This window comes from Cryptomeria japonica, chromosome 10, assembly GCF_030272615.1.
Source record: "Cryptomeria japonica chromosome 10, Sugi_1.0, whole genome shotgun sequence".
NCBI lineage: Eukaryota > Viridiplantae > Streptophyta > Pinopsida > Cupressales > Cupressaceae > Cryptomeria > Cryptomeria japonica.
Genome location: NC_081414.1, coordinates 719,072,587 through 719,086,037, shown reverse-complemented (window position 1 = coordinate 719,086,037; position 13,451 = coordinate 719,072,587). Strand labels below are relative to the sequence as shown.

At 37.0% G+C, this 13,451-nt stretch overlaps 1 protein-coding gene across 1 annotated transcript in view; it reads right to left on the bottom strand.

Moving 5' to 3' along the window:
* Positions 1 to 12,753, bottom strand: part of LOC131029035 (sucrose transport protein SUT4) — a 139,618-nt gene extending 126,865 nt beyond the window's left edge. Inside the window, exon 1 of the mRNA XM_057959427.2 lies at positions 12,460 to 12,753. Within this exon, the coding sequence (XP_057815410.2) occupies positions 12,460 to 12,696 (237 nt within the window). The 5' untranslated portion in view covers positions 12,697 to 12,753. The remainder of the gene's footprint in view (positions 1 to 12,459) is intronic.
* Between the last annotated feature and the right edge of the window lie 698 nt (positions 12,754 to 13,451).

The following is a 13,451-nucleotide window of genomic DNA, read 5'->3' as shown; positions in this document are numbered from 1 at the left end:
TAATGTAAAACAAGTACTAATACCTTGTTCTAAGGATGTTTGTATCCTTATGTGCGAAGGTTTAGATGTTGTTGTTTGTTGTATTGTTGTATGTAGCATGTAGTAAGTGATCTCCTCTTCAATGGTTGAATCCTTGTCTTGAATGCAACACTTAGCCTTGAATGGAGACTTAGAAGGAATGCTTGAATGCTTGAATGCTTGAGTATAGTTTCCACGCTTGTACACATATGTCCTTCTCATTCATTCTTACCAAATGAGAGAGAAAAATGTAGTTTATATACTTGCCAATTAGGGTTAATAGACTGATTTTCCCGACCTTAGGCCGACCAGGGAATGTAATTTCCAATTTGCAAACAAAAAGACCCGAGACCCCTTAGGAGACCGGGCCCAAAATAGGCCCAGGGACCAGGGCGCTGGGCGCTCTGGTCCCACCTCCCGGGACAGCAGGGTGCAACGAGGTTCAGGCCAAGGTGCTTGAAAAATGCAGTTTTTGGTGTCGTGAGCAAGTTTCGGGGTCTCCATTCAGGTTGCATGTTGCATCGCCATCGTGAAGACCGAAATGCAGTCGGAATTGCAAGTGTCGCAATTTTAGGACGCTACATTTAGCCCCCACTTTAGCGGGAGTATGTATGCTCATACTTCCGGTAAAGTACAAGGAAACAATATTGAAAGACTTTCACCACGTCAAGGAGGCAAGACACACCAAGCCCCCAGTGGACTAAGGATCTTACGACTTTGATTGACAAAGTAAAAGGGAAGATCACGAGGGAGAACCATGACTGTCAGTAGTAAGGTTCCCTCACTATGAGTCATGCAAGAGAAATACCAAAAATTTTCAAGGCAAAGCTAAGTTCGCCAAGAAATTTTCAAGTATCGTGAAGGGATAGACAGGGTGTATGCCCCCCTACGTTAAAGTGATCGCACACGCCTCAACGGGGGTGATTGCTTTAATGTAGTGATACACATAAGAAATGAGAAAGGAAAGGAGCATTTTATCACAAAGATTTAGCCCCCAAGTGTGAGATAAAACCCAAGGATAATAGACACAAAACACAAAGCACGAGGTGACTTCGCTTTCCTCGGGGTCAGTATGCTGTATGATAAGTCATGTATATATATCATATGTATGTATGCATAATTGTTCTTCATTCCCCAATCAAGGAAGGTCACCTAGAAGAAGGGAACACATGTGTCTTTTGGGTCAACATGAGAGAGACCAAAAGAGATCTCAATGTTTTGCATCGTCCTCAAGTAGACAATACTAAGGACGACAAATAGAAGAATGAGAATAACATATAGAAGAAGTAACAAAAGAGAGGGGGAGAGAATCTTCTATGCTAATGTAACTAGTCTAGCACGTCATCTACCCCCCGATCTTGCTGATCAATGTTTCGGGAAGGCAGGGAACACGCTAGAGGAGGAACATCCAACACAGCAGATGGAGCTATCACAAGATCCAAACAAGGGCTATGTTCATGTTCCAAGCCACGTTGTTCTTGTCTAGGAGCTAGGATAAGTGCTTTAGAAAATTGATTAGATAAATGGTTATCAACATCAACAAGTTCATATTCACTATCAGAAGCAAGAGGAGTAACATTTTCATCATGAATAACATTTTCATCTATATCATCATCAAGATTTATAAAAATAGGATCTTTAACTCGCACAGGATCAAGACCATCATGCATCTTATGTTTAGGAGATTTAGGCTCAATTTTCGGCTGAGGAGAAAATGGAATAATGCTTGTTGAAGGTGTTTTTGGAGATTGCAAAGTTTGAGAAGCAGCTGCTTGAGCTCTAAGACGACGCTTTCATCGGCGTTCACGTGCAGAACGATTTCGTCTAGTCTTAGTAGGAAGTGAAGAAGATTGAGGAGGAGGAATGTTCTCATCCTTATCACTTGGGTGTTTAGGTTGTGGTCTCTTAGGCTGGATAATAGGAGAAGAAGAAGGTCTCTTCTCTCTATAAAAGGAAGGAGGAGGAACTGCTCCATATAAAGGAGGAATTTTTGGTTTAGGAAGAAGACCAAGTCCATCATGACGAGGAGGTATAGGTCTACTTTTAGAAGGTTTATTAGGCATAGACATAGTCACATCCATAGGGATGGGTTGAGAATCTTCTTGAGGAAAGACATTAGTTTTATCTTTCAAAGGAAGAACTTCCTTCTCAAGAATGGTAGGAATATCAAGTTTAGGTGTTCTAGGTTCACTTAGAGATAGGATCATATCTGTTTTCCACTTTTGATAAGATTTGAAAAGATGATCACTTCGCGGAGGAAGAGATTGGAATTGTTTAGGCCAAAAGTAATCAATAGGAACACTAGAGGTTCTTTCAGCTGGTTTAAAGAGACTATGATTAACAGTAACAACTTCACCATTATGGGGAAATTTCAAACACTTATGAATAGGAGAAGCAATAGCTTTCATGGAAGATAACCAAGGATAGCCAAGCTTCACACGAAATTGTTCGGATGAAGGAATAATAGCAAAGCTCACATCAAGTGATTTGTTATGGACCTCAATAGGCAATGTAATAGAACCAATTGCAGGAGAAGAAAATGCATCAAATAATTTCACAACCACATCTGTTTTGTCATAGATCACTTGATTCAATTGCAAAGTAAAAAGGAATTCTTCAGTAATAACATTAACCATGCAGGAAGGATCAATAAGCACTCCACGGCAAGGTGTATTCTTGACTTTTGCAACTATGTATAAAGGACCATTAGGTGCTCTAATGGTTTCACTAGAATCAAATGTGATGGAAAGTTCTTTAGGGTTTTCTTGCTGCTCTACAAAGTTAATCACATTCGGAGTCATAGACACAAGACCATCAGATGAGAGAGAGGAATCATTAGCCTCAATCGCATTAGAGGTATGGGAAGTATGAGAAGGTAATGGATCAGTAAAAATCTAAAGATTTTGGTTAGGAGGAGCTACAGATGTGTTGCCTTTATCATTCACTCCCGAAACAGAGATAGTATTATTATCAATCAAATCTTGAATTTTACCCTTTAAAGAAAAACATTTTTCAGTATCATGCCCAGGCTGACGATGAAAGTGACAAAAAGCTTTGTTATCAAAATAAGGTGAAGTAATCTTTGCAGGATCAATTTGTCATACAGGAGGAAGAGTAAGCACATTTTGTTCCAATAACTTATTCATAATACTATGCAATGATTCATTCAAAGGAGTATACTTTCTTTCTTTCTTGAAAAACTTAGAAATAGGAGGCACACCTGATGCTGCATTCACATTGTTGTTGATGATGTTTTCATTGAATTTGATGGAATCTCTGTTCGGTTTAAACTTTCCAAATGATTGTTGACTGCTATCACCCTTATCACTCGGAGCCATAGGATGTGATTGTTCCATTTGACTCACAGTCAGTTGATAATTGTGAAGAGTTGCACACAATTGTTGGAAAGAAGTAAACTCAGAAAACAGAAGTTTGTCTCGAATATCTTTTTGTAAATTAGAAATAAAGATTCTTTGAATATCATTGTCAGGCACTGGAAAAGAAATTTGAGCATACAAATGCTTATATCTACCAATGAAATCAGTCACTTTTTCTTTAACACCTTGTTTACAATGCATTAAATCAATCAAAGTAACTTTAGGACTTATATTGTTTTGAAATTGTTGAATGAAAGCATTTGCAAGTTGTTCGAAAGAAGTAATAGAATAAGAAGGCAACGAGCAATACCATTGTAGGGCTTTGTCTCTTAATGTTCTAGTGAATAGTTTTGCAAGCAACCTTGGGTCATAAGCAAAATCAGTACATATTGTTTGAAAAGTCTTAACATGTGTTAGAGGATCTCCTTTACCGTTATAAAGCTCCAAATGCGGGATTTCAACATGTTTAGGAGGGATAGCTCGACAATGTCAAGAGAAAGTGGGCTCGCAACATCAAATGTGGGCACACTAAACTTAGATTGATTCATAGAGGCAATTTGTTGCTGTAAAGAAGAGACAGTCTGTGCAAGATTGTTAATGGTCGCTTCAGTCGAAGAATTCATATTAGCTGTGTTAGATTGAGATGGAGGTGTTATGTTATTGAAAGAAGGTAAAGAGTAAGGTGGTGGGACCCTATGATAGTCAACCATAGGGGATGATTGGACAAGAGGAACACTACAAGGAGGAATGGAATGGTTAAATGAATTGCCCCCTTGTATGATGTTCATTTGCGAAGATGTAATAGGAACACTCATTGCAGGAATGAATGAAGAAGTCGGATTGAATGAAGGAAGCGGATTAATTGAAGAAGAGGGATCACCCCCATGACTGGTGATCACAGGAGGAATGTCTTGTATAGAAGTAGCCATTATGTTTGATGTAAAGGTAGGTATGCTAGCAATAGAAGTTGTCAAAGGAATAGAATGATTGACTTGTGTAGGAGGTTGTGTATAACCTAAAGATTCGGCACAACTCTTCATAGGCATCACATTCGAATCCACAATGTGTGCAATACCACGCAAAATATCAATTCCATTCTTATCACTTTGAAGCATACGTTTTAGACCCTCAATTAAAGGAAGAGCTTGACTATTGGGATACTCATGAGACATCCATTGGTGAAAATCGTCAAATTGATTATCCAATTTCGAAAGTTGTTCTACAGAAACCTCATGGAGAGCTTCTTCATCATTAGGAGGATTAGAGGAATTACCCATGTCCTCGTTAAAAAGGCTATTCAAATTAGGTTCCATCTCCTCGGTAGTTAAACCTCGGAAAGACTTAATTCTACGGCTTCGTCTAACGGGAATAGTGGAAGTAGGGCTTATTGTTGTAAAACTCATGCACTACAAAGAGAGAGAAAATTTTGAATTTAGAGGTAGCAATTTTCAGTAAAATTAGCCAATCTTCTAGATTTAAGCTGTTAAATGCAATCACAATAGTCTCCCAAAATTTCGGAAAAAATGTCTGGGACTGTGGCGCTCGGAGTGCAACACGGTCCTTGCAACTTTTTTTGAAATTTGCAGGGATGAAAGGTATGATGATTTTAAAGCTAATCTGAAAAAATTGAGTGATTTTACGATCTGTAGATAGGCCAAATTAAAGTTGCAATCTCAAAATTGAACCCTACCCAGATTGTCGAAAAATGCAAAATTTGAATTTTGAAAAAGAGAGGGAAACTAAAATTTTGAATTTTATGATTTTAGAGGGAATATTAAAAGCAACGCAAGTTTTGAAATTTAAAAATTGACTCAATTTCACGCAAAATTCAATTTTGAAAGCGGAAATCAAAGTTGTTGTAATTAAGCACTTAATTTCAAAAGTCACAAATTGCAAGAATTTGAATAAAGCACTGAAATTTCGAATGAATGCAAACACACTTTTCAGATTTAGGACAGTAAGAAACACAATTTTGACATGAATTTCAATTTCAATGATTTTTGAATGTTTAGAAGCCTTAAACCAAGCAATCACAAGACCAACTTTGACTGTAATTTTGAAAATGTTATAATTGATAAAATCAACCAAAATTCTGGATTTTAGCAAAAAAATACAGTAAGATCTAGCTCCTGAAATTTCGGAAAAAATGTCGGGGACGATGGCGCTCGGAGTGCACACGGTCCTCACAACTTTTTTCCAAATTTTCAGGGGTGAAAGATATTGTGATTTTATTGCGGAATCCAAAGTTACAGCTGATTTGGAGATGTTTTGATCAGTGAAATTGTCGGACAAAGGTTGAATCAAGAGGGTTTCAAAAATTAGGGTTTTGACATTTAACCACTTAATTTTCAAAATTAAAGCACAGACATGAATTGATAATTTGTAATAGAAGGGCAGATCTAAAACAAGCATTAACAATTAAATATTTCACAAGTTCAATTTTCAAAAAGAAAATTCAGGGTTTTTATGCAATTAACCTCTAAAATTTTGCAAAAGATCAAACATGGAAATGTAATCAAGGAATTAATTTTCAAATCTAAGCATGAAAAATCAGAAAGGATGTTCACGTCAGGTTCACCAAAATGTAAAGCGGAAAATTGCAATCGAACCCTAGTTGCTCTCCCCTCTTCCAACTCCGAGGAGAGAGAAGGGAGGTTCGCTAGGGTTGATGGTTTTCACTTAAGGGAGAGACTTTACATTCAAAAGAGGGGTTGAAACTCACAAGATCCAATCCCACACAATGCAAGATTGGATGCTAAATGAGTTTCAAGGGTCAAGACAGCAAGGCTACCCTCTTTTGTAAAGAATATTGATAGAAGAATTAAGCTAGGAATGAATAGAAAGTGATAAAGATTCGCTTATAAACTGAGTTAGGGATATAGTATGAAGCTGCGGACCTAGAATTAGCAGTAAAATGTTGATACGGCGCTGTCCTACAAATTTGAGCAAAAGTTGTCGGGACGATGGCGCCCGGTGCCACGGTCCTCCAAAAAATCCACGAAACGAAGGGGGATCTATTTGTCTCTGCACAAGGATTCCAGATCTTCAATTTCAACCGCGTACCTGCAACCTACACACAGAAAAGCGAAGACGATTGGGGGGTTAGGGATTAGGGGTTTCCCTTTAGGTCAAACCCCGGTTTTGGAATTAACCAAGAAATGAGAAATGTTGTAAATGTAAATGTATGTAATGTAAAACAAGTACTAATACCTTGTTCTAAGGATGTTTGTATCCTTATGTGCGAAGGTTTAGATGTTGTTGTTTGTTGTATTTTTGTATGTAGCATGTAGTAAGTGATCTCCTCTTCAATGGTTGAATCCTTGTCTTGAATGCAACACTTAGCCTTGAATGGAGACTTAGAAGGAATGCTTGAATGCTTGAATGCTTGAATGCTTGAGTATAGTTTCCACGCTTGTACACATATGTCCTTCTCATTCATTCTTACCAAATGAGAGAGAAAAATGTAGTTTATATACTTGCCAATTAGGGTTAATAGACTGATTTTCCTGACCTTAGGCCGACCAAGGAATGTAATTTCCAATTTGCAAACAAAAAGACCCGAGACCCCTTAGGAGACCGGGCCCAAAATAGGCCCAGGGACCAGGGCGCTGGGCGCCCTGGTCTTGGGGGACCAGGGCGCTGGGTGCCCTGGTCCTGAAGGACCAGGGCGCTGGGCGCTCTGGTCCCACCTCCCGGGACAGCAGGGTGCAAGGAGGTTCAGGCCAGGGTGCTTGAAAAATGTAGTTTTTGGTGTCGTGAGTAAGTTTCGGGGTCTCCATTTAGGTTGCGTGTTGCGTCGCCATCATGAAGACCGAAATGCAGTCGGAATTGCAAGTGTCGCAATTTTAGGACGCTACACCATGTAAACAGGTGCAAGAGGTATTTTGAAGACTTTCTCAATTGTGTTTGCGTCAAGGCAGATTATTGCTTCACCATCATCATTTTTAATGGTTCTTGTCTCCTTGTCAAAGTGATGGGCGCAAGTGAGAACAAATTCAGGTTCTAGGGCAGCCACTAGGAAAGAAGATGCGTGATGGATATGGTTGTCCAACAGCCGCTGCATATTGCTATCTTGCGGATCCTCAACCCTCTTGACAAATTCTGACATGTCCACATGCCCTATCTTTGTATCTCTTATGTGATCCAAAGGAGAAGAGACTTGAGAAGGTGAAACCTCATTTTGCTACTTGTCATATTTATACTTCATCTTTTTTGGAATTGGAGATGACAGCAAATCTAACATTGAAGGACAACCTCGAATACTATGATGAAGACTTAAAAGTGTTAAGGCAACATCATAACCAGCTGCAATTAACATTTTTCCTTCTTCAAATGGGAAGAACTTCAACTCTTGCACTTCACGATTTTTGTGAGAAAAAAATGGGAATGGGGGAATCTTGACTTTGACCAATTTCGGATCTTGGGGAAATTTTTGCAAGTATACAAGTTGGAAAGAGCATACATGCAATAGGATTTTTAAAACCCGAATGCAAGTACACTTGTAAATTTGCAAATGGAGAAATGGGTGGAAAATGAGGATTAGATTTGCAGAAAATGACAAAAATGGAAAGTACAGATATAGGTGACATGAATGGATAAAAATGGGAAGATTTAGGAATGTCATTTTCATGAAAATGGGAAGAACTTTCAACATGTAATCTAATTCTTAAAACCCGATTTTGAAAGGATGGGTATTTCTCATTTTTGCAACTTGGAATTTTAACCAAAAATGGTTAAATTCTTTTAACCGTAAGGGAAGAACAAAGATTTTCATCCAACTTGTAATCGGGATTTAAAATCCGGAATACAAGTAAAGAGGGAAAATGGGGAAGATCAATGCAATTCAAAAATTGTTTATCAAGGGGGAAAATCTCTCTCACAAAATCGAATTTTGGGGCAAGAACAACATATTTACAAATTTACAACTAGAAAGGAAAATAAGAAAACAAGAAAAGAAAAGAAATCATACCTTGTTTCAATCTGAAAATGCCTCTCCAAAAGATGATCAATCTTTGGAAGAAAGAAGAATATCTCTTAAATAGAGACAAACCACAATCCCAAACCCTAGCCACGTTTAGAAAAAACGTTATTTGCTGCAAGTCGTGGCACCAAATGCAAGTAAAAAGGCCCAAGAAGGGGGTGATTCTACTTTAAACTTCAACGCCTTACCTCAGCAAGTAAAAATGACTTAGGAGGTTGGAGATTCGTGGCGACTTAGGAGAGAAAAACATGGTTTTGGGAAAAACATGTTTGCATATTTGACACCAAGAAACCAACAATCCAAAACCCTAGAATGACGTGATATATGTGGGCAAATGCATGAGAATAGGGGAAGAATCCTAAATGTCTTTCATCTCCAACAAATCTCCACAAAAATTGCTTTGAAATCTTCAACGAATCCGTTTTTCTTGCTGGTCGGGTTTTTGAAAAAGATGAACAAGTTCGATTTTGCATGTATTTGGAGAAAATCGGGTTTTTTGGGCAATATAACAAGTTTTAAGCGTCACTTTATTTCAATTCTAGGCAAAATCGAGTTTTAGAGAGAGATGTGCAAGTTACATTTTACTTGTAAAGGGAAAATAAAATCCCTACAACAAGTTTTAATAACTTGCACATATGTAATAGGGGTTTAAAAACCCTATTACATGCAAAAACCATTAAAGTGGGGGTTTTAGAAGAGAATTACAAGTTTACTTGTAACTTAACCAAAAAATCCCTATTTTAACTGTAAAAGCCAAAAAAACATCAAGGGGGAAATAAAAAGCAAATTACAAGTTTTTATTTTTCAATAATGTGCACTTGTAATTAGTCAAAAATTTCCCTACAAAGGCCAAAACAATGGAAATCATTAAAACTTGCAATTCAAGAGAAATTTCCCACCTGTAGTCAGAGAGAAAAAACCCAAAATTGAAGGAATGACATAGCAAACGAATCCAGAATGCGACGAAATTTGAAACGTGATTCAAGGATGGACTGAGGATTAAGCCACCAAGGATTAGTCAAAATTTTACATCGGGAAGCATGTCATAGAGTAAAATTTTAATTTTTTCACAAAAATATTATGTAATGGTCCTTCATTTTTTAAAACAAAAATGAGGACAACATTGGGCATCATTGTAAGCTCCTGACCGAGCTAGGCTCCTAACAGGGCGCATTCTGAAAGAGTGCATTATCTTGTGGGTACCAATTCCCATCGTGGTTTTTCCCATTTGGGTTTCCACGTGAAAATCCTAGTGTTCATATGGTGATTGATTTGTGTTTGTGTTAAGTTGATATCTTTCTATTGCATGCATAATATGAAACACTTAAATGAGCAGTTTGGTAAATCTGATTAGTAGATTGATTTCAGTGGCTATCGGTATTGGTTATTATTTGTTTTAGTGAAGTATTGATTAGTTTGGTTTAAGATTTCAATTTGTTGTTAATGCTGATTCACCCCCCCTCTTAGTATTAACTGGATCCTCTAAATAACAATTCAAACTATGTGGATTGGGCCTTTGCCCTTGTGGAGAACTCTAAGTCAAGTGAAGGTAAGTCTGGGTTGGACAGACATACTTGTTTGTTGCATGGTTTGCAATTTCTATCGGATGTAACTATTTTGTAACATTTTGGTGTGTTTAAATTCTATTGGCAAGGTGTGCGAATGACTTCCGAATGATCCCCAAAATTTTGAAAAGATGATATGATCCATGAACTAAGGACACTAATTTGAAGTTACAGAAATGTAAAAAAAAATCTATTACCAATATATTAGGAGAACAACCCCAAATCAATTTAATTATAAAAAATAAAATCAAAACAAAAATTTATTTCTCAATAACTGTTTGCAAAATTAGCTAACGAAAAAAATGATAATTAAAAAATTATTAAATAACAAAAATACTATTTTTAGTTGACATATTTTAAAATCATAATTACCCATTGACTAATCGATAAAAAATGAATGCCTGACTATCCAAAAGTCAATAACCATTTCAACATGTCTAAAGTAGTGAGAAGCATTAACTTTGACCTAATCAAACTTGTCAAGTTTGTTTCCCAAGTTATGCACGAACCTCCTTACAAATTCATATGGTAATTTTCAATATTTTTTAAAAATTTATCACATTTGTTAGGGGAGAGGGCCCTAGACATGTGCACCATAACTTTGTGCTTTTCAAAATCTTATGTCGATATTTCAAATTTCTCCCAATTTTTTTACAGTAATTGACTTGTCAAGTCTCCTACTTTAAAAAAATCATTTTAAAGTTCATATGGCCAAATATGATGCCACATCAACATGCATTTTTGTGAAGGTGTCATAAATGGTCTCAAATTGTGATAAGACCAATAGGTATGCACTAAGCCATGTTTACTTACGTGTTGATATATCATCCCATGGTATGGTTGGTTATTTTTTGAATTATAGAGATACTTTTTTGGGGATAAGCATTGACATTACTCACTATTGGTCCCATTTTATTCAAGTATCATAGCATGTATTAGTCCCCTCTCACCTATTGATCCCTCTCCCCTAATCTAAGGTTTTTTTTGTTGTAAGAGCACAAGGATGGACCAGCAATCAGCACCAACAAAAAATAACAATTTGTTTGTCGTTTGTTTGCTTTATTTTTGGGTTTTCAGTTTTGCTTCTCAACTTTGTAGTCAGTGCACTTTCATTGATTCTTAGGGTTATGGTTGTCAAGACGGCTCCGAATGATGTCTCTATCAAGCAAATGTAATTGGCTGGTGTAAAGCCAATCTCTACAACCAATAAAAACATCCTCACGGTATGTGAGCTTTAGAACAGAACATCCCTCAAATCATAAAGAATTGTATGAGATGCTATAATTGCAACTGCCCTGGTAGACTGCATGCAAATGTGGAATCATAGACAGGGCACGTGAGCTGTATGACAAAGTGTCTCAAAGTCTATGAAGACTTATGAAAAAGGGTTTGCTGGCAGTCCACTTGTTGAAATGTACAATGATTCTGGTCTTAACGGTGATAATCAAAGCCTCTGCTATCTTCTTATCTTTATCGGTTCAATATTTGGGACAAGAGTTCCTTGAGGATTAAGTGTTCACTGGTAATCGATGATAGATCATTGCAAACTTGTCAAAGACTTCAACGCAGCCTATGGATCAGTGGCACAAGCTTTCGAGGAAATTCCTTAATTTTCAGAATTACGGTGTGAATGTTTATGAGAATGTGAATTGAAAGGGTTTTAGAAACTCCCAAACAAATGTAACTGACAAGCAAATGTGTCGAAAAAGGCAGTAGGAAAAAGCCGCAGGAAGACAGAGAGGGGAAGTCCGTAAGACAAATGGAAATGTGGAAAATTGCAAATTAATAAATGATTTAAAGGAAATCGAATAGACAACCGGAATGGAAGAGACATCGATTATTATGAGGCCCGATTGAAGAGAAAATGGGCCTGCACCTATAGTGGAGAAAGGGAGCTCATGGGTCTAAGAGAAGCGATCCTAGGTAAGGGCAGAGTTGGAGAAATGTGTGAAATTAAGTCTAAGTAGAGAGGCCACTAAGAAGCCACAGTTGTAAACAATGTATCTGCAGATTTAATGAGTTTTGAATTTGTTGCAATTAAAATAGCAGAGAGTCACTGCATTGGTTTTGAGTTTGAATTCGAGGTTGCAGGGCGGAGGAGAGTTCTCCTCTTTGCATCAGTTTTTTTAGTTTTCAAATGCTTTTTTTTAATTATAATAGCATTAAAGCAGACAAGAGATTACAGAGAACAGATTACAGGGGCACGGTTAAAGCTAAGCTGCACATTTGTTCGAATATTTTTCTGTCGTCTCACACTTTCCTAGCTTCTGCCTTCATACTATCTAAAGTTCAGTTTTTTTTTTCCTTTTCCTATTTTATTAACTGGATTTTTTTCACTGTTCCCTCAAAAAACAAGCCCAGCGCTGTACTGAAAATTCAAACCTTAACTGAGAAATTTTACTAATCTGACATGGCAAACGCACTTTACAGAACAAATGGACCTTTAGCAGAAAATTTATTCAATACACATTAATTTAAAACGTATCCTGGGAGAAAAAAAAAATTATTTGAAACTGACCTGAATGTAAGGTGTCAAAAGCGCGCCCTGCAGAGCCCATCCAAATTGTACGCCAGCACCAATCATAGTAGCGAGTATCAATACTCGTAGACTGAAAACATTCTTCGCATTGCTCTCAGATCTAGCCGTTTGTCCATTCTCAGGTCTCGAGTTCGACTCCGGGGAAGTAGAGAAAGCAGACAATTCAATCTGCTGCTCCAAATGCTGGTACGGAACACGAAATTCTTTGGAAGACATTCTATCACTTCGATATATACGATGAATATATGATTTTGCTGTATCCTTCTTCGATCTAAAAACCCCCTAATTCTTTTGAAGCCATTTTTTCCTTCAATATACGTAGATCCAGAACACAGAAAAAAACTAATCAACGGGATCAAATACAGACGTTTAAAATTAGCTCACAAACTCTTCAGGTGCTAATTTCTTTCTTGAAATGCTGTAGAAACAGGTCAAAGAAAGTGAAAACCCCAAAATTTAGGGGAACTGCTATAGAATCTTCAATTTTTTATTTTTTGCCTTCTCTCGACTCCAAAATCGAAAGGTGGACGAAGGTGTGAGATCGTGATGCGCGCTTTTCATGTCATGTAGCGCCCAGATTTAAGTTACCCGAGGATTTTAAAATCCATTTTCTTCTGAGTGACCTGTTTTATAATTTGTGGTTGGTTAGAGAAGTTCTGTCATTGGAAATAATCAAGTTTTTCCCCTATCTCCATGTTCAAGTTCAATGGTTGGACATTCTGGACTCATTTTAGGAGCATAGTTTAATATAATTGCTTTAAAAAAATATATAATTTTTCTTCAAGTTGAATCATTTTTTATTTTGTACATATTTTTATTTACATAAATATATGTATTCATTATTATTTCATTTATTTTCTCACACATCATTATTTGTTGAGTATTTGTGTTATTATTGTTCATCATGTTTAAGCATTCATTTTCTTCTTTGATTCTATTATTCTTTTATTCTAAAACAATCTCATGCATAC